General features: G+C 37.0%; 1 protein-coding gene across 15 annotated transcripts in view; it reads left to right on the top strand.

Annotated features, from left to right (window-relative positions):
* Positions 1-21,142, top strand: part of WDFY3 (WD repeat and FYVE domain containing 3) — a 364,899-nt gene that overhangs the window by 68,463 nt on the left and 275,294 nt on the right. For 14 of the 15 annotated variants that reach the window (XM_016423066.2, XM_056803219.1, XM_056803214.1 and 11 more), the window contains exon 2: positions 13,242-13,451. In XM_016423066.2, the coding sequence (XP_016278552.1) occupies positions 13,272-13,451 (180 nt within the window). In that variant the 5' untranslated portion in view covers positions 13,242-13,271. Of the gene's footprint in view, positions 1-13,241; positions 13,452-21,142 lie in introns of those variants that run through there. The other variant, XM_056803224.1, reaches the window with a different exon arrangement.

The following is a 21,142-nucleotide window of genomic DNA, read 5'->3' as shown; positions in this document are numbered from 1 at the left end:
GGCCAAGCCAGCTGTTGTGGCTTGAGCAAACTTAGATGGTATAGAATTTGAGTCTTTAGGGAACAGGGTGTAGAGGTACTTTTTGATATAAGCCTTGGGTCTTGAATCCTTGGGTCTATGGTGTAGCTTTGCTGCAGGTAGAGTGTGAGGTCAGGGAGGGGTGCTTAATGGGTCTTTTACACATGCTTTTACTGGATTTGGGGTTTTTGTTTGTAAACTTTGGGTTCTTGGTATTCTAAACCATGGATCCAACTGGAGTTACTTTATCCTTGGCAAACTAGAAGAATTGTAGAAAATATCCAGTCCACCATATTAATGCTTCTAGAACCTGGAAGTGTACAGCACCTTCTGAGAGATTTTACCACTATATAATTCCTCGATGACATTCTGTTCTTCAGAGTTCCTTGTTTTTATATCTATATCTATATATACATCTTATCCCTCTCTGTTATCCTTTGTGTAATAATTATCCATCTCTAGCTCTTTAAAATATCTCAGTGCCATATAACAACACTGATAAAATGTTAAAATTGAAAAGATGGTTCTTAACTTTCTGATAACACCTTCCCTTTTGACCCAATCTCCTCACCCTTTGCTCTGCCTTTTTTCTTACTTAGTTTAATGTATATCTGCAGCTCTATATTTATGTGTTTGCATCCAATTCAGAGTGAGAAAGTCTGTTCTCTTAGCATCCCTTAAGTTTCTAGTTCTTTGCTGCCATAAATATTTTAGAATATCTAGTTTTTTCCCCTTTTTTCTTGATCACCTTGGTGATCAAACTTAATAGTGGTATGACTAGGTCAAAAGAGATAGTTTCATAACTTTTTGAGTATAATTCCCAGATTGCTCTCCAAAATGGTTGGATCAGTTCACAGCATTGGATCAGTTCACAACAGTGAGTGTTCCCATTTTTCTATACTCCCTCCAACATTTGTCATTTTACCATTATCATTTTAGCCAATCTGATGTATGAGATATCTCAGTTGTTTTGATTCACATTTCTCTAATAAATGATGATTTAGAGCAGTGATGGCAAACCTATGGCATAAGTGTTGAAGATGGTACACAGAGCTCTCTCTGTGGGCACTTGACTGCCCTCCCCACCCCTCACCCCAGAATTCATTACTAGAAAGGCAGAGGGACTTGGGCAGAGCTGATCCCTTTCCCCTCTCCACAGTATCTGATGACATTTTTTTACTTTACCCACTTCTCCACTCAGCAGCCCAATGGGAATACATAGCAGTTAAGGTGGGCAGCTCACAGGCCGCAGAGCTGGAGGGGAGCAGAATAGAATGCTCTAGCCACTCCTTTCGCTCTCTCTACTCACTAAGGACATTCCTCACTTCACTTGCCCCTTTGCCCAGCAGTCCAATGAGAGAACTTTCTCCCTCCCTTGTGTGGAGTAATGGGGGCACAGGGTGTGCCTGGCACTTGGTGGAGAGTTGGGCCCAGCACTTGGTCGAGGGGTGGGGGTGCTGTAGGGGTGGGCATGGCACTCCGTCTCTAAAAGGTTTGCCATCATTGATTTAGAGCATTTTTTTCATGTATTTATATATCACTTTGATGTGCAGAACAGTAGAATAAAACTGCCTTCTGTTCTTGTGTTTGCCTTAATTTAACTTCTTCCTCTGGGCCCTTGAAGATACAGGTTTTCTGGATTTACACTTTGTTAGTCCCTGTCTAATTCTCATGATGGACCACTTGACCTAACCTGTTTACATTTAATCCTCTTTGCATAATTCTCTATTGAGATTTAGCTCTGTCCTTTGTTATGGCCTCAATTGGATATTGGCAACTGCTCTTCTCTCCAGGTTCTTGCAGAGTCTTCTGGTATGGGTACCTTGCTGCTCTGAAGAGTGGACAGCTAGCCATTTCCCTGCCATTCACAACTGAGCTACACACAGGGCCTACCTCTATAACTTGCTTCTGTTCTGACAAGCAAAGGCAGATATATTTGGATTCAGGTCCTATTACTAGTGCTTAACAATGGCATTCAGTCCCTTTGGAAGCCTTCTTGTTCAAGGTGTTGGTTGGCTTCAGGCCTTTTTACCAAGCTCATCACTGGCATGATCCCTCCCTCAGTGCTGGCAGATTTCATGGCTTGTTCTGGCTTTCCTGGTCTGACCCCATTCCTAGAACTTTTTTGTTAGAAACTTTCTTTAGCTTCCTTAAGGCAATGCATTCTTTTCTAGCTTCTACAGGCTTCTCTTCATCATCCTTTTATTTTATCATTCTGGGTTGAATGGATGAATTTAATTTTCTTTCTCTTTGGTTTATCATTCCTTTTTTTTTTTTACATATTTTCTGGGATGTCTGTGGGAGAACTGGACTATATAGCCTTTCAGGTCAGCAGATTTTCTGCTTATATAGTTTTCCTAATACTTAACATTTCTTGTATTTCTGGTTAACTGGTTAATTCCTCTTGAACAAAGTGAATATTTTAAATATTTATAGCTACATATATTTAAATATCTATATATATATTTTTTAGTCTTTTTGATGATTTGTAACCAATATTCATTCATTTTCAACAGTTGCATTTTTAAAATATTTATGTCCTGGCACATGGTCAACTTTATTTTAAATGTATGGGGAAATGATCAGAATGCTCTTTAACATTCCCATTTACTAATCCCGGTGGTTTTTTTATAGGACGTTTTTCTAGCATTCTCTTCAGATCCTTCATTTCATTCTCATTTATCATGGTCTATGTCAGGTCTATGCCTATCTCTGAAAGAGGTGTTCACATTCTTAAAATCTAGGTCTTCAGAGGCAGCGTGATATAGTGGATAGAGTGATGGAGTTTGGAAAACTTAACTTCAGATCCTAGCTTTGATGCATATTGACTGTGTGATGCTGGGAAATTTTGATGTATATTGGCAATGTGATATTCAACACAAGTCAATTTACCTCTCTAAGACCAAGTTAAAGAGAAGGTGCTAGCTAATCTATAATGGCAGAGAAAGTTCCTTACCAGGAAATCTGCACTAATTAAATGAGATACATTAAAAATTAGGTCTTATTAGTTTTTCCTTTAAGTACTGAGACAGTTTGCCATTCACTGTGTGTTCATGTAATCACCATTTATATTTTTTGGTTCTCTGTGATGCTTCCTCCTTATGAAATAAGGTAGATAGTCTTGATGGTAGTTTGGTAGAAGTAAGATATCAAGGTTTTATGGTTCTTGATAACCCACAGTGAAGATAGGCCTTGTAGGCCTCAGCCACTTATCTGATTCTTAGACCAGTTAAAAAAAACAAAGACAGGGTTTTATTTGAATCTCAGTAAGCTGGATGGGAGGATTAGTGAATAGGATACTTCCACAGGGATAAGAAACCAAACCCCCACTTCACTCACACAGAAGGCAAGCAGCAGGAAGTTGTAACTTCCAACTCTCCTAGAAATAGGGAACCAAAAAGCCCAGAGTTCTGTCTGCCCACTTTTTATAATGTCCTAGATTCCAGAACTGAGCCTATATCGTTCCATGGCATATGGCAAGGTCCCTCTTTGCAAACTCTCCTCTCTGCTACCTGTTTGCAAACCATTTCTTTCCTTTCCTCATTACAGTTAGCAGCTATAGCTAAGGAGGAGCCAGGAAACAAAGTTCTCCTCATCAAGTCAAATGCTTCAGCAGATGTGGTTTTATTAGTGGAACTGACAGGGATCATGCAAGTTAAGGAAGGAGTCTTCTGTAGTCACATGGGATGCCTGGCACAGAGGCAGAAATACGGCAGATGTGTTATGTGAGAAACAGAAAGAATACCAGTTGGACCACATTGTAGAATGGAGGGGAAATAATGGCCATTGGGATTGGCAAAATCCCAGGTTGTCTAGGTTGTGTAGGGATTTAAAAGCTAAACAGAATGGGAAATCACTAGATTTGATTGAGAAGGAGAGAAACATGGTGTGAGATCTACAGTTAAGAAAAATTACTTTGGGTATAGCATGTAAGATAGTCTGGAGTATAGAGATACTTTGGAATAATGTAGATGAGAGGTGATAAGAGCCTTCACTATGGCAGAGTTTGTGTTGAGTAGATAAAACGGGTCAGATTTGAGAGTTGTTTTGGAAGTAGAAACAGGAAGATTTTGCAGCTGATTATATGTATTATATGTCCAGGATTATGCCTCAGTTATGAACCTTTGAGACAGGAGGTATAGTAATAGTGCCTTTGGTAAAAATAGAGAAGTTCGGAATGGGGGAGATTGATAGGGAACGAACGATCATAAGTTTGGTTTTGGACAGGCTGAGTTTTAAGATGTCTCTAGGAAATCCAGTATGAAATGTTTGGTGATGTGAAAGTAAAGTTTAAGGGATAAACTATGACCATATTTTATACATACACATAGACATATATGTTTGTGTATGGGCATACATTCAGGTATAAAGGTATATATAGTGTGTTTAAATTAGTTCTTCTGGTCCCTCCTCCCCACCTCCTCTTTTAATCAGTATAGTGAGTTTATAAATAGCCAGTATAAAGTGGCAATAGCAGGAAATAACACTGCAAAGGCTTACATACCAAGTTTCCCAAAGATCAAAGAAGAGGTATAATTTTAAAATTGCATTATATATTAATTAAAAATCATATCCTGGGAACATGCAGTCAGCAGAAGCCATGTAGGTTTTGTCGTCAGGGCCTCTTGGTCCTATGATACAGAAATCTCTGACAAGTTTCAGGAGACTAGCAGATCATCAAATGGTACTGATCAGTTTGATGATGTGTAGACACATCTGTTTTTTTTTTTTGCTAAAGGCTTTTGTTTTGCTAAAGGCTTTGGAATGATTTGAATATTGTTACGAACTAATTTCAAGTTGGCAGAGTTAGAAGTAAGTCCTCTAAAAGTCTGAAAAAATGAGACCTCAAACTCTTGTGTCTCCCCTCCCCCCCAAAAAAACCCACATACACAGCTGAATGCTCCCCAAACTATGGTTACAAGAGTAATATTTTCTGCCTTTCCTTTTCCTGTCCTTTTCCCTACCACTGCCTGAGTTCCTTTATCACCACATCCCTTGTCTCCATGCCTCTGTACCCTTTCTGCCACTTGTCTATCTTTTGTCTAAACTGTTGTGATATTTGCTCCCACACCCTCTGGGCAAGATAAGTCTGATTTGCCACCATGTTATCTGCTGCCCTCTTGGTCTTTCCTGGCAAATAACCAAAGAACTGGGTGTGCTTGCCTCCATTTCATAATTTCATAAATTACCAATTTATGTTAGTACACATGTAAATGGAGGCATGTTATTTATGTATGTATAGAGAAGTATGTTTGTGCAGAGATATGTGTATATATGTATGTATGCATTTGAATATCTTTATTCAGAGAGGAAGCAAGAGGGGTTGTATACCTACACATATATACACATACACAAAGATATATAATTTGTACGTATATGTGTGTGTGTGTAGGGGGGGGCACAAGAGAGTGTGGAGGGGCACATGGATGTGCGTATCCATTGTCCTTCCCCTTGCTCACCCCTCTTTCAAATAGAATATAAGCTCCTTGATAGAGACTCTTTAGTTTTATAATTGTATCCCCAGTGTATAGGTCACTCCCTAGTACACTGATGTTGAAAACACAATTGCTGAACCCATTTAAGCAATCTAATCTAATCCAATAAACATTTATTAAGCACCTGATACTTACTAGGCATTATACTAAGGGCTGGGGATACAATTAATAAAAAGAACTTAAAATCGAAAGAGAGAAACAACATAAAAAAATGAAGCAGAAAGGGGAGATGGGGCAGAGGACTAGAGGGTACCTAATGGGAGAGCATCTTATTAGGTATAGTTGAAACTATGCAGGGGATCAAATGCAAAGTGGACTGAGTTGAGTACAGTTTCTATCCTCTATTAAAAAAAGTTTTGGGAGGAATTTGGTACTCTATCCTCCAACTCTTCAATTAGAGAGGAGAGAATACCGAGGGAAGTGGTGTTAATCAAAGCTTGAGTTATCATGGTGATGAGTTTAGAAGTGAAGAGTCCTGGTGTGAGTAAGAGATTATAATGTCAGTGAGATTGGCAAGCAAATGCAAGGAAATGGAAGCTTGAAGGAACTGTCAGTCAAGGAGAGAAGGAAGGAAGATTCTAAAGAAGAATCTGGTCAAGGAGACAGTTAAGAAAGCCAGCATCTGAAACTGGTCACTTCTTCTCTCTTGAACTTTGGAGAAGTAGCGAGCAGGCAACTGCTCTGGATTCCTGGCTAGTGACTTACATTGAAAAGATTGGAGCATAGCTCTGAAGATCCTTTTCAGTTATCAACAATATCCCCTCAGAGACAAATCAACTTTACTTCCTTGTATTGAATTTCATAGTAGATTAGGAAGACCATAAATTCCCTCTTTCCCTTCTCCTACCAGCCTTAACTTTCCCTCTTTAATAATAAACCCCTTTCAGAAAGAGCTATAATGTGAGAGTAGTCTTTTGAAATTTCTTTTTTTTTTTTAATTTAAATTTTGTAATTTATTCTTAAGTATGGTAATGCCAAATCCTCCTCTATCGAGATGGGAAAAATCAGAAGGGCAACTTGCCTCTATTTTTAAACTTCTTTTTTTTTTAAACATTTTATTTGGTCATTTCCAAACATTATTCATTGGAAACAAAGATCATTTTCTTTTCTTCCCCCACCCCCCTCCCACCACCTCTCCCATAGCTGGCACACGATTTCACTGGGTATCACATGTGCTCTTGATTTGAACCCATTTCCATGTTGTTGGTATCTGCATTAGAGTGTTCATTTAGAGTCTCTCCTCAGTCATATCCCCTCCACCCCTGCAGTCAAGCAGTTGCTTTTCATCAGTGTTTTTACTCCCACAGTTTATCCTCTGCTTGTGGATAGTGTTTTTTAGATCTCTGCAGATTGTTCAGGGACATTGCATTGACACTAATGGAGAAGTCCATTACCTTCGATTGTACCACAGTCTTTTGAAATTTCTAAGAACTTACCATATTGAGAAGAGCCATTAGGACCAACTGAGACAGAGAGAGACAGGAAGTAGGGTGGGGGCAAGGAGTGAGAATCCTAGCTTTCCCTCTAACCTATTTCCTGGTGTCATTATGCCAGCCTTTCTCTGCTACCTTAAATATCCTAGTGAGAAGCATCTACTACACTGGGAGGAGTGTCTTTTCCCCTGATATTGAAACCAGGCAGGGCAGCAAATGCAAAGTAGTGATTGAAGCAATATAGTAGGTTGAAAAGAGCAAATGTAATGATTGAACAACCTTATTTTCTACCCCACCCTGCCACTACTAAAATACATTGTTTTTCAGACTGTTTAAATCAAAATTAAAATTCGAAGATTCTATTTCATGTTTTACAATGAAATTCATGTAAAAATAAGATGACCTTGGTTGTAAGCCTAGCTCCTTTGGCCTCTAGAGTATCATTCTAAGCCCTTTGACGCTTTAATGTAGAATCTTCTTTATCTTGTATTTTTCTGACTATGGCTTCATGATATTTGAATTCTTTCTGGCTGATTGTGGTATTTTTTTTCTTATTCTGAGAGTTTGACTATAATATTCCTGCAAGTTTTCATTTTGGGATCTCTTTCAGGTGATGATTGGTAGATTCTTTCCATTTCCATTTTAGCCTCTTGTTTGAGGATATCAAGGCAGTTTTCCTTGATAATTTCCTGAAAGGCGATGTTTATGTTCTTCTTCTTCTTCTTTTTTTAAAATCATGGCTTTCAGGTAGTTCAATAATTCTTAAATGATCTCTCCTAGATCTGTTTTCCAGGTTAATTGTTCTTCTGTGGTGTTTCATATTATTCTTTCTTTTGATTTTGATTCTTGATGTTTTCTAATTGTAAGGAATTATTTTCTCTAGTGAGCTTTTGTATTTCCTTTTCAATTTGGACATTTCTACTTTTAAAATTTCCTTTTTCCATTTTGTCTATTCTACTTTGTTTTTTAAACCCTTACCTTCCATCTTAGAATCAATACTGAATATTGATTCTAAGGCAGAAGAGTGGTAAGGGCTAGGCAGTGGGGGTTAAGTGACTTGCCCAGGGTCACACAGCTAGGACTTGTCTGAGGCCATATTTGAGCCCAGGGTCTCCTGTTTCTGGGCCTTCTCTTCAATGGGTTCTTGTACCTCTTTTAATATTTGGGTTATTCTATTTTGTAAGATATTTTCTTCATTTTTTTGTGTGCTTCCTTTACCAAGCTGTTGACTTTCTTGTTTACTTTCCCACATTTTCCCTCTGTTTCTCTTATTTGGTTTTAAAAATCTTTTGAACTTTTCTGAGGCCTCAGATCAGTTCACATTCTTCTTTGAGGTTTTACATATAGCTGCTTTGATTACATTGTCATCTTCTGAGTTTGTATTTTGATCTTCCCTGTCAACATAGTAACTTTCTCTGGGAAGGTCTTTTTTTTTAATGTTTGCTCATTTTTCTAAAGTTTTTGTTGTCTTTTAGTTTCATGTTAAAATTAGGCTCTGCTCCTGGGGCAGAGGAGGCACTTTTCCCAAGCTTCAGGGTTTTTTGTACTGCTGTGTTCAGAGCTAATTCTGGGAGTTTTAAGTTTTAGTTCTTACAAAGTGCTATGATCTAAATCAGAATGTGACCACTGCTCTTTTGGCCTATGCTCTGATCTCTGATGACCACAAGCAGTCTTTTCCAGCTTGGAACTGTGATTAGGGTCTACTATTAGTTCTCCTAGCCCTGGGATATCAACCCAGAACAATTTATGGGCAGTACAACATAGGCTCACACTTAAGGTCAGCAAAGGATCTTCTGTAATTTCCTTCTGTCTGTTACTGCCTGTTGCCTAAGAGCTCTGGAAACTGAAGTGGAACTGCTGATTCAGTTGCTCCAAGATCTGCTGGAATGAGACTTGCTACTTTGTTGAGCTGTTCTGTACTCTTACTCCAATGAAACAGACATTTTTTTTTGCTGTCCTAAGTTATCTTACATGGGAAAATTGTTTTGTCCTGTCCTTTTGTTGGTTCTGCCACGCCGGAACTTATTTAAAAGGTGTATGTTATATGGATGGAGATTTGAGAGAGCTCAGATGATTCCCTATTTTTGTTCTGCCATCTTGATTCCATACCTTTTTTTTTCAACCACATTTCATTAAACCCTAATTCTGGGTTACTCTCACCGAGTGCTTCCTTGCCCATTAATTTGATCAGTAATAGAGCTGGAAGAAGTTACAAAAATCATGCTCATTAGATAAGATTCATATTATCTAATCTTAAACTAGGTCCTTGTTGCAACCAGGCATATTCTATTCCTTCTTAATTCCATTGTTATCCTACTCCCTTCAGTGACTGTTCTAGATCTTCTTATCACCTCCCAAATATCTCATAGCATCCTACCCCATTCTCTCAGCCCAGCATCACAAATACTCAGTTTCTTATATTTCACCTAAAAAAGTTGAGTCTGTAGACTGAAGCTCTCCTTTCCTTCTCATATCAACATCATTCAGACTACTTTCCTCACTATGTCCTCCTTCATACCGGACAAAACTTAAACTTCTGTATTTACCTTTGATTCTGTCCACTCTTGGTTTCTCTATCAGATTGCTCTACTTTCATCTTTCCTGTCCCCAATGTTTAGACTTCCCATAGCCAGCAGGTCCTTCCTTACTGTCTACCAACACTCATGTCTTCCCTATCTTTAAAAAGCTCTCACTTCAATTGTGTTCCATTCTAGCTTTGACCCTCTATCTCTTTTCTCTTTCATGGTTACACTTCCTGAGAAAATTCTCTTCCTTCCATGCTTCTGACTAAATAATTAAATCTGTTCTCTCCACAATTACCAGTGACTTGTTAATTATAAAATCTATTACCCTTTTCCCAGTTCTAGATATCTGAAATATTTGACTACATTGTTGATCCTCCTGAATACTTTTTCTTCTCTAGGTTATTTGAGATATTGTTTGGTCTCATCACATTTGCCTAAACTCTTCTCTGTGCCCTCTGATTGTTCTATGTCCATGTGATGACACTGAACTTGGATTTTCCAAAGTGTCTGTACTTGGCCTTCTTATTTTCTGCTACCTATTCTGTTATGCTGGGTGATCTCATTAGCTTCTCTGGGTTCAATTATCAGCAGCAGTTATGCAGATGATTTCCAGCTATATATATATATATGTATATATATATATATATGGATGAATGAATAAAGCTTTTATTAAACATTTACTTTGTGCTATAAGCATTGAGGTAAGTGCTGGGGATATGAATAGAAAAGCACAACAGCCTATTCTCTTGGAACTCTTGTTCTAATAGGGGAGATAAAACACAAGAGAATGTTTCAGTTACAAATTAGATGGAAATGTGCCATCATCCTTAGGGTGAAGCAGCAAAGCAGATGTTAATGCCTCTTCTTTAATGTCATTTCTACTGACAAAATCATCAATTTCAGATGTTGGGCAATTTGATTGTACCAAGAAATTGGGTGGCAAGAACTTTATCTTTTGGATCTTTAATAGCTGTCACTGTAGCACTTGCAAGAGTAGGGGTGACTTCTCAGGATGATATGGCTAATGACACTTTGCTGGAAGTACTGCTATTTTCAAGCTTCTTGGGTTCAGGTTCCTGAGGTATCTCCATCACAGACTCGAGATGATGATCAAGATTGGGGTAGTGGTGACTCAGATGTGTTGTCTCCTAAAGGAGACTTTGCCACTTCTTCCAGGTTAGCATACGTGCCCCATGGGTCACAGTTGTTGGGGGATGACTGATTCTTCTCTATTGGAGAGAGGAAACAGGAAAGAAGATATTGGTGAAGTTTGGCCATCATAGGCTTGAGGGGATGGTTGTGTCAAAGTAAGATTTCATAAGGATGGGCATCAGACCTGGGCAAGATTATAGAAGCAAAGGGAATATTTATCCACCCACTGTAGGGTGGATAAAGGTTATCTCTTTATGAGAGATTGGAGCAGAGGAGGAGACAATGGGGAATGTCATTAAAAGTTTTTGAGGTTCAGAATAGGGGAGAAGAAATAACTCATCACAGTGTGCCATTATTTTCTTGGTAAAATAGGAGATGAGGAAAGTCTTCTGTTGAAAGGCGGCGGGAAGATGGTAGGAAGCTTGAAGAGAATAGAAAAGATTGTCCCTGTGGTGTAAGGATCATGGACCATAAATTAAGAAGAAGGAGGACCTCACAGGTCATCTAATCTAATATCTCTTTGTTTTATTGATGAAAATGTTTTATTGATGAAAATACATGACACACCTGGAGTGCAGTAAGAATAACTGATTGAATTTGAGAAGGAAGTAACTAACTGAATTATCCAGCTGGGAAAGGGCATGTGGGTCTCACTTTTGTTATAGGTCTTCTCTCACCAGAAGTTTGGATGGCCACTTGTCAGAGAAAATGCTTACTAATAGGATATTACTATTTAAACATGCTTTTTAACATTCTTTTTTTTTTTAAATTTTTGAGATCCAAATTGTCTCCCTCCCTCTCCTCTCTTCTTCTCCCTGAAACAATGAGATTTTTGATATCTTACATATACAGTCAAGCAAAACATTTTTCCATATTAGTCATTTTGTGGAAGGTACCTTGGAACAACAAAATACCAACAAAAAATGAAACATAGTATCATTTGGTCTGCATTCAGACTCCATCAGTTCTTTCTCTGAAGGCAGATGGCATTTTTCATCATGAGTCTTTTGATTGACTTGGATCACTGTATTGCTGTGAATAGCTTGTTATTCCCAGTTGTACAATATTGCTGTTATTATATATGGTGTTTTGGTTCTGCTCACTTCACTTTGTTCATTTAAAACTTTTCAGCTTTTTCTGAAATCTTCCTGCTCATCATTTCTTAAAGCACAATAGTATTCCATTACAATCACATATCACAACTTATCCAGCCATATCCCAATGATGGATATCCCCTCAATTTCCATTTTTTGTTGCCACAAAAAAGCTGTTATAAATATTTTTATACAAATAGGTCCTTTTCTTTTTTTAAAAATCTCTTTTCAGATATAGCTCTAATAGTGGTATTGCAGGATCAAAGTGTATGTACAGTTTTAAAACACTTTGTGTATAGTTCCAAATTGTTCTCCAGACTGGTTGACTCAGTTCACAACTTTACCAACAGTTCATTAGGGTCCTACTTTTCCCACGTCTTCTGTCCTTTTCTGTCATATTTGCCAATTTGATAGGTATGAGGTGGTACCTCTGTTGTTTCAATTTGCATCTCTCTGATCAAAAGTGATTTGGAGCATTTTTTCATATAAATATAGATAGTTTTGATTTCTTCATCTGAAAACTGCTTGTAGATATCCATTGACCATTTATCAATTGGAGAATGATTTGTATTCTTATTTGACTTGGTTCTCTATATATTTGAGAAATGAGGCTCTTATCAGAGATACTTATATAAAACTTTTCCCTTAGCTTCTGCTTTCTTTTTGATTGTAGTTGCATTGGTTTTGTTTGTACAAAAAAATTTCAAATCTATAAAATCAAAACTATCCATTTTACATTCTATAATCTTTCTTTTTTGGTTGTAAATTCTTCCTTTATCCATAGATCTGGCAGATAAAGTATTCCATGTTCCTTTAATTTGCTTATGGCATCACCCTTTATATCTAAATCATGTATCCATTTTGACCATATCTTATTATCTGGTGTGAGAGTTGTTCTATGAACATGCTTTTGAAAAAAAAATTCTTATTAATTAAAATTAAATTATATCAAAAGTTCTTATTGATCAACTAAATTTTAAACTTTCTAGATTTGAATGGATAAGTTTTTTTTTAAACTAGCCATTTATTTGTAGAAACTAAAAAAGATGCTAGCAGCCAAAAATATTGCTCACAGGTCTATGATTCTTTTAACATAATATCCGTAAACCATTTAGTGATCTTTGTTTTTTTTTCCATTGGTGTGAATAATTATCATTTGTGACAAAGTCAATAGAGACTCAGTAATAGTTCTCTGAGTGGTATAGTTAGAGGTATAGTTTATCATGTGTTATATAGTTTTTATGCAATTTTCTTGTAAGTAGATTTTGCATTTAGTATTTTATTGATGGAAAAGAAACATGAACTCTTAGCATATTATCAGTTCTTCACGAGCACTTTTTGATCTAGTTGAGAGGTCATTTGGATTACAGAAAAGGCAATCATTACTTATAATTACATGAGACAAATTCCATAAAATCAATGGCAAATAGTTGTATATTTTTATTATGACTGTAGTGTATTGAAGCTAATTTGTATTTTGAAGTGTTTTGTTTCAGCTTAATTTTCTTTGCTCTTTCGTTACAGGATTCTGGTGATTCCTATAAACAGGCCAAGATGAATATGGTAAAGAGGATTATGGGCCGGCCTCGCCAGGAAGAGTGTAGCCCACAGGACAATGCTTTAGGATTGATGCACCTTCGGCGCCTCTTTACTGAACTCTGTCATCCTCCTCGGCATATGACTCAGAAAGAACAAGAAGAAAAACTTTACATGATGTTACCTGTCTTTAATAGGGTGAGTATAAGACACTGAATCTTGAGGAAAGCCAAAGAAACTAAGAGGAAGTGTTGAGGGGGCAGAGTATTCCAGGCATATAGTGGCAACCAGGGCTGAGTGGCAGAGACTGAGAGACCAGACTGGATATTGTTTATTACTCCTGTGGCTCTGCTTCTGACTCTCTTGACTTTGCTACAATATTGTAGATACTTCTCATCTTTTCTGTCAACTCTTATAGCCCTCTCACACTGGAACATCTTTCAATTCCTGTGGATTCCTTCTTACACTAGTGAGTTCTTCTCAGAACCTTCATTTTGAGCTCCCTCATCCATCCTTCATTCTTCTTCCAGCTCTACTTACGACTTTGATCCTTTTGGTGTGAGATCTTCGTCCATGAGAGTATAAATTCTTTGAGAGCAAGGAATACCTTTGTTTTTGTTTGTAGTTGTATCTCCAGCATTTAGTACAGAATCTGGGATATAATAAGTATAAAAAATGACATCAATATAAACTTATTGAAAAAAAAGAAAAGAAATAAAGAACAATTTAAATAGATGAATATTCATGACTGGACCATGTCAATATGATAAAAATGCCACTACTACCAAGGTAAACTTACTAGTTTAATGCTATATCAAACTATATCAAAGAGATACTTTACAGAACTTGATGGAATAACAAATTTTATTTGAAGAAACAAAAGATTTACAATGTCGAGAGAATTGAAAAAAGGAAGGAAAGAGCGAGGATATTTTCAGACTTCAAACTGCCAACACAGAAGCAGTAAATCAAAACCATTTTATACTGATTTTAAAATAGAAAAGTAGATCAATAGAACAGCCTAAACAAGGGAGACTCAGAAATAATAATCAATAACCCATGTTTGATAAAATTGAAGACATAACGAGCTTAAAGAACTATTGGAGGGCAATTACTTATCAAAGAAACTTTCTATCTACACTGGAGTATTTGTGGCAACTCACTTTCAGCTTTGTGAACTTACTAAATTGTGCTTTGAAGTGCACTAGTGCATATTAGAGACCTTGTTGGTATGTTCCTACAAGACTGGTTTTTATCTTTTCTATGTCTTTCTGTCTCCTTCCCTGACTATGAATTTGTTCTTGCCTTCTAATTGGCTTTCTTTGCCCCAAGGCTCTTTCCATACCAATCTGGCCAGGGTGGACAGAGACCAGGAGATCATTGATCACACCTCTCCTTAGATCATATCACCTTGGAAAAACTGAAAATTGCATACCCCCAGAGTTAGCTCTGAGGTTGGCAGCATGAAAAAGCTGAAGTTTGGGAGAGTCCCCTTTATTATAAAGTTAAAAGTTGGAAAAATGAGCAAACAAAAAATAAAAGCCTGATCATAGAACATCATTATGGTCACAGGGAAGAACAAGATGCAAACTCAGAAGAAGACAATGAAATCAAAACATCTATATGCAGAGCCTTAAAAAAAATGTAAGTTGGTCTTAGACCCTGGAAAACTTCAAAAAGGAATTAAAAATCAAATAAGAAAGGTGGGGGGAAAATGAGGAAAATAAATGAAAGTACAAGAAAGATTCAATGGCTTGGGTAAAGGAGGCACAAAAAAGAAAAAAAAAGAATAGACTAGATCCACTGAAGAGAATAATTCCTTAAAAATCAGAATTGGCCAAAAGTGGTCAAGGATTGTGACCTAGATATGTAAGTGGACAATGCAACAGAGTCCTGTACCTAGTGCCAGCAAAGAGGCCATTATAATCTCCTGAGCTCTAGAAGCTACTGCTGCTGATTCAGTCACTCCCAACACTTGTGGTGGCTTGCTTATCCTAGTATGGTGGAGCCTATCCTAGTATGGACTGCATTGAACTCAGCTCCATTTTCATAGACCTTTCCTGGTGACCTTCTAAGTGTTCTTGAGGTGAAAAATTGTTTCACTCTGTCCTTTTGTTGCTTCTTTCACTCCAAAATTGGTTTTGAAGTGTTAATTTAAAGCTGTTTAGAGGGCGATTTTAGAGATCTCAGACTGGTCTCTTCCTTTTCTCTCTTATCTTGGCTCTGTATTCTAGTGTAATTTTTCTTTATTTTATTATTATTTTTTGTGTATCTTTTACCAAGCTTTTAATTTTTTTCTCATAATTTTCTTCCTTTTGCTCTCATATTCAGATTTTCCTCTACAACTCTTATTTTGGGGGTGGGGGCATGTTTAGCTCTTCCTGGAATTCTTGTTGGGCTTGTGTCCAATTCACATTTTTTCTTGCTTTGAGGGTGTACTTTTAGCTATTTCACATTTCCTTCTAAGTTTGTGTCTTGTCCTTCTCTGATACCACAATAGGTTTTTATTGTCAGGTTCTCCTTCCTTCCTTCCTTCCTCCCTCCTTCCCTCCCTCCCTCCCTCTCTATCTATGTGGGGAGAGTGAGAGGCACTATCCCAAGTCTCAGGCTTTTTTTTGCAGTCATGTTTTCAGAGCTAGTTCCAAGGTCATGTGGTCTGGGAAGAAGTGTTGTCACTGTGCTCTGATCCTTACCTAGAAAGGACCCTTGATCCCATGGGACTAGAATTGATATTGTTCCTCAGGATCTTGATCCTTTGTGTCTGAAAGTGCTCTTCTCTTAAATTGTGACTCAGAATTGTGTGTCAGTAACACTGTTCAAAAGCATCTGCTCCTGTGCCTAGTGCTAGCACTGGGATTCCTTGTAATCTCTTTTTGATCTTTCCCCTTACTATCTCTGCTTGTGAGCTCTCAAAGTTACTTTTGCTTCTGTCACTACTATCTTGTTTTTTTTTTTTTTAATTTTAAATTTTAATCTAAAAAATTTTTTTTAGTTTTAACACATTATTTTTTTTGGTCATTTTCATACATTATTCATTGGAAACGGAGATCATTTTCTTTTCCTCCTCCCCTACCCCTTCCACCACCCCTCCCCTAGCCGACGCACAATTCCACTAGGTATCACATGTGTCCTTATTCCGAATCCATTTCCTTGTTGTTGGTATTTGCATTAGGGGGCTCATTTAGCATCTCTCTTCAATCATATCCCCTCAACCCCTGTAGTCAAGCAGTTGCCTTTCCTCGGTATTTTTACTCCGACAGTTTGCCCTCTGCTTAAGGATGGTGTTTTTTCTCATAGATCCCTGCAGATTGTTCAGGGACATGGCATTGCCATTAATGGAGAAGTTCATTACGTTCGATTGTCCCACAGTGTATCAGTCTCTGTGTACAATGTTTTCCTGGTTCTTCTCCTTTCACTCTGCATCACTTCCTGGAGGTCGTTCCAGTCTCCATGGAATTCCTTCACTTTATTATTCCTTTTACTACAATAGTATTCCATCACCAACATATACCACAATTTGTTCAGCCATTCCCCAATTGAAGGGCATCCCCTCGTTTTCCAATTTTTGGCCACCACAAAGAACGCAGCTATTAATATTCTTGTACAAGTCTTTTTCCCTATTATCTCTTTGGGGTACAAACCCAGCAGTGCTATGGCTGGATCGAAGGGCAGACAGTCTTTTATCATCCTTTGGGCACAGTTCCAAATTGCCCTCCAGAATGGTTGGATCAATTCACAACTCCACCAGCAATGAATTAATGACCAAACTTTGCCACATCCCCTCTAGCATTCATTACTTTCCTTTGCTGTCATGTTGGCCAATCTTTTAGGTGTGAGGTGATACCTCAGAGTTGCTTTGATTTGCGTCTCTCTGATTATAAGAGATTTAGAACACTTCTTCATGTGCTTATTAATAGTTTTGATTTCGTTGGCTGAAAACTGCCTATTCATGTCCCTTGCCCATTTTTCAATTGGAGAATGGCTTGATTTTTTTGTACAACTGGTTTAGCTTTTTATAAATTTGAGTAATTACATCTTTGTCAGAGGTTTTTGTTATGAAAATTGTTTCCCAATTTGTTGCTTCCCTTCTCATTTTGGTTACATTGGTTTTGTTTGTACAAAAACTTTTTAATTTGATGTAGTCAAAATTATTTATTTTACATTTTGTGACTCTTTTTAAGTCTTGCTTGGTTTTAAAATCTTGTCCTTCCCAAAGGTCTGACATGTATACTATTCTGTGTTCACCTAATTTACTTATAGTTTCCTTCTTTATGGTCAAGTCATTCACACATTCTGAGTTTATCTTGGTGTAGGGAATGAAGTATTGATCTAAATCTAATCTCTCCCACACTGTCTTCCAATTTTCCCAGCAGTTTTTATCAAATAGTGGATTTTTGTCCCAAAAGCTGGGGTCTTTGGGTTTGTCAAAGACTGTCTTGCTGAGGTCATTTAGCCCAAGTCTATTCCACTGATCCTCCTTTCTGTCTCTTAGCCAGTACCAAATTGTTTTGATGACCACTGCTTTGTAATATAGTTTGAGATCTGGGACTGCAAGGCCACCTTCCTTTGTATTTTTTTTTCATGATTTCCCTGGATATCCTTGATCCTTTGTTCTTCCAACTGAACTTTGTTATGGTTTTCTCTAATTTAGTAAAAAAGTTTTTTGGAAGTTCAATGGGTATGGCACTAAATAGATAGATAAGTTTGGATAGGATGGTCATTTTTATTATGTTAGCTCATCCCACCCATGAGCAGTGTTTTTCCAATTGTTTAGATCTAGTTTTAACTGTGTGGAGAGTGTTTTGTAGTTGTGTTCATATAGTTCCTGTGTTTGTCTTGGCAGATAGATTCCTAAGTATTTTATATTGTCTTGGGTGACTTTAAATGGAATTTCTCTTTCTAATTCTTGCTGCTGAACTGGGTTGGAGATATATAGAAATGCTGATGACTTATGCGGGTTTATTTTGAATCCTGCAACTTTGCTAAAGTTGTTGATTATTTCAACTAGCTTTTTGGTTGATTCTCTAGGATTCTTTAAGTAAATCATTGTATCATCCACAGAGAGTGACACCTTGGTCTCCTCATTGCCAATTTTAATACCTTCAATTTCTTTTTCTTCTCTAATTACAACTGCTAGTGTTTCTAGTACAATATCAAATAATAAAGGTGATAATGGGCATCCTTGTTTTATTGGGAAGGCTTCGAGTTTATCCCCATTGCAGATGATGTTTGCTGATCTTTTAATATATATACTATTTATTATTTTTAGGAAAGGCCCTTCTATTCCTATACTTTCTAGTGTTTTCAATAGGAATGGGTGTTGTATTTTATCAAAGGCTTTTCCTGCATCTATTAAGATAATCATGTGATTTTTGTCAGTTTGCTTGTTAATATGGTCAATTATGTGGATGGTTTTCCTAATATTAAACCATCCTTGCATTCCTGGTATGAATCCTACCTGATCATAGTGGATAACCCTTGTGATGTCTTGCTGGAGTGTTTTTGCTAGTATCCTATTTAAGATTTTTGCATCTATATTCATTAGGGAGATTGTCCTATAGTTTTCTTTCTCTGCTTTTGACCTGCCTGGCTTTGGGATCAGAACCATGTTTTTGTTGTAAAAAGAATTTGGTAGAACCCCTTCTTGGCTTATTCTGTCAAATAGTTTGTATATTATTGGGATTAGTTGTTCTTTGAATGTTTGATAGAATTCATTTGTGAATCCATCTGGACCTGGGGATTTTTTCTTAGGAAGTTCTTTGATGGCTTGTTCAATTTCTTTTTCTGATATGGGGTTGTTTAGGTAATTTATTTATTCTTCTTTTAGTCTAGACAATTTATATTTTTGTAAGTATTCATCTATATCACCTAGATTGCAATATTTGTTCCCATATAATTGGGCATAGTAGTTTTTAATGATTGCCTTAATTTCCTCATCATTAGAGGTGAGGTCTCTCTTTTCATCTTGGTATAAACATTAAAATTTCTGAGACCCTACTTTATAAGATTGGATTAAGACCATTCCCCATTTAGGCAGTGAACTCTACTTAAAGCAGGAATGTGAGAATTCCACTTAATCTAGTGGGGTCTGCCCTAAGGGAAGATAAAGTTGTAAACTCTTTTCTGAACAATGAAAAGTACTTAAACCCACACTTTTCTTAAGCTAAGTACCTATAAAGGTCAAGCAACTTGTGAATTTACAAGGAACAAAGAACTGGAAAACTTACTCAGAGTTTTCCTGGTGTGAATTACTCAAAAAGCCACACCTTCTTAGGGGTGGACTAAAAATGGGCGGTCCTTTAGAAACATCTACAGTGATTGGTAGATGTAAGGACTTAGGGGAGGTGACATAGGAGATTTTGCCCTTAAAAATAAGAGCTCAGAGAAGAGCTGGGAAGTCATTCTTAAACATTCAGATTGGAGAGACTCATTCTGAGGAGACTGATTCTAAAACATTCAGATGGAGGAGGGAGCTGGTGAAAGCAGCTGAGATGCTGCTGGCCTGGTGTCATTAGAAATCCTTACTTAGACAGATCTTATGGTGAGTTATAAAAAACTGACTGATTTCTCTTTTAAGACTCAGGTCTAGGCCATATTGGCTTGAGGCCCTTCATACTTATTCCTTTCTTTCTCTCTCTTTCTTTGATTACTCATTGTATTGTTAATTAAAATCTCTATAAAACCCAATTGAGTTGGGCATATTCATAATTGTTTCCTTTTCCCTGGCTTCACCAATTTTAACTGTTACAATGGATACTGTCAATTTGGGTTTTTTCTTTCCTTTTTTAAATTAGACTGACTACTACTTTGTCTATTTTATGTTTTTTCAAAGTACCAGCTTTTAGTCTTATTCATTGAATCAATAGTTCTTTGACTTTCAATTTTATTAATTTCTCCTTTGAGTTTTAGGATCTCTAATTTAGTCTTTGTATGAGGATTTTTAATGTGTTCACTTTCTAGTTTTTTAATTTGCATGCCCAATTCATTGACCTCTGCCCTCTCTAATTTGATAATATATGAACTCAAGGATATAAATTTCCCTCTGAGTACTGCTTTGGCTGCATCTCATATATTTTGAAACGATGTCTCATCATTGTCATTTTCTTCAATGACGTTATTAATTGTTTCTATGATTTGTTATTTAACTAGCTGGTTTTGGAGAATCGTATTGTTTAATTTCCAATTAATTTTTTATTTATCTCTCCATGTACCCTTACCAATTATTATTTTCATTGCATTGTGGTCTGAGATGGTTGCTTTTATTATTTCTGCCCTTTTGCACTTGTTTGCAATGTTTTTATGCCTTAATACATGGTCAATTTTTGTGAATGTACCATGTGCTGCTGAAAAGGTGTATTCCTTTTTGTCCCTATTTATTTTTCTCCACATGTCTACTATCTCTAATTTTTCTAAGATTTCATTCACTTCTCTTACCTCTTCCTTATTTTTTGGTTTGATTTATCTAGCTCAAATAGAGGAAGGCTCAAATTTCCCACTAGTAGAGTTTTTCTATCTATTTCATCTTTGAGCTCCTCTAGTTTCTCCTTTAGAAAGTTGGATACTCCGCCATTTGGTGCATACATATTGAGTACAGATATTTCCTCATTGTCTATACTGCCTTTTATCAGGATATAATTACCTTCCCTATCTCTTTTAACTAGATTTATTTTTATTTTGGCTTTGTCAGATATCATGATTGCGACTCCTGCCTTCTTTTTATCAATTAATGCCCAATAGATTTGGCTCCATCCTCTTACTTTCACCCTATGTGTATCTACCTTATTCATGTGTGTTTCTTGAAGATAGCACATAGTAGGGTTTTGGATTCTAATCCACTCTGCTATTCACTTGTGTTTTATGGTTGAGTTCATTCCATTCACATTCAGAAT

The sequence above is a fragment of the Monodelphis domestica genome, chromosome 6 (genome assembly GCF_027887165.1).
Source record: "Monodelphis domestica isolate mMonDom1 chromosome 6, mMonDom1.pri, whole genome shotgun sequence".
Lineage (NCBI taxonomy): Eukaryota > Metazoa > Chordata > Mammalia > Didelphimorphia > Didelphidae > Monodelphis > Monodelphis domestica.
This window is presented reverse-complemented; position numbering and strand designations above follow the sequence as displayed.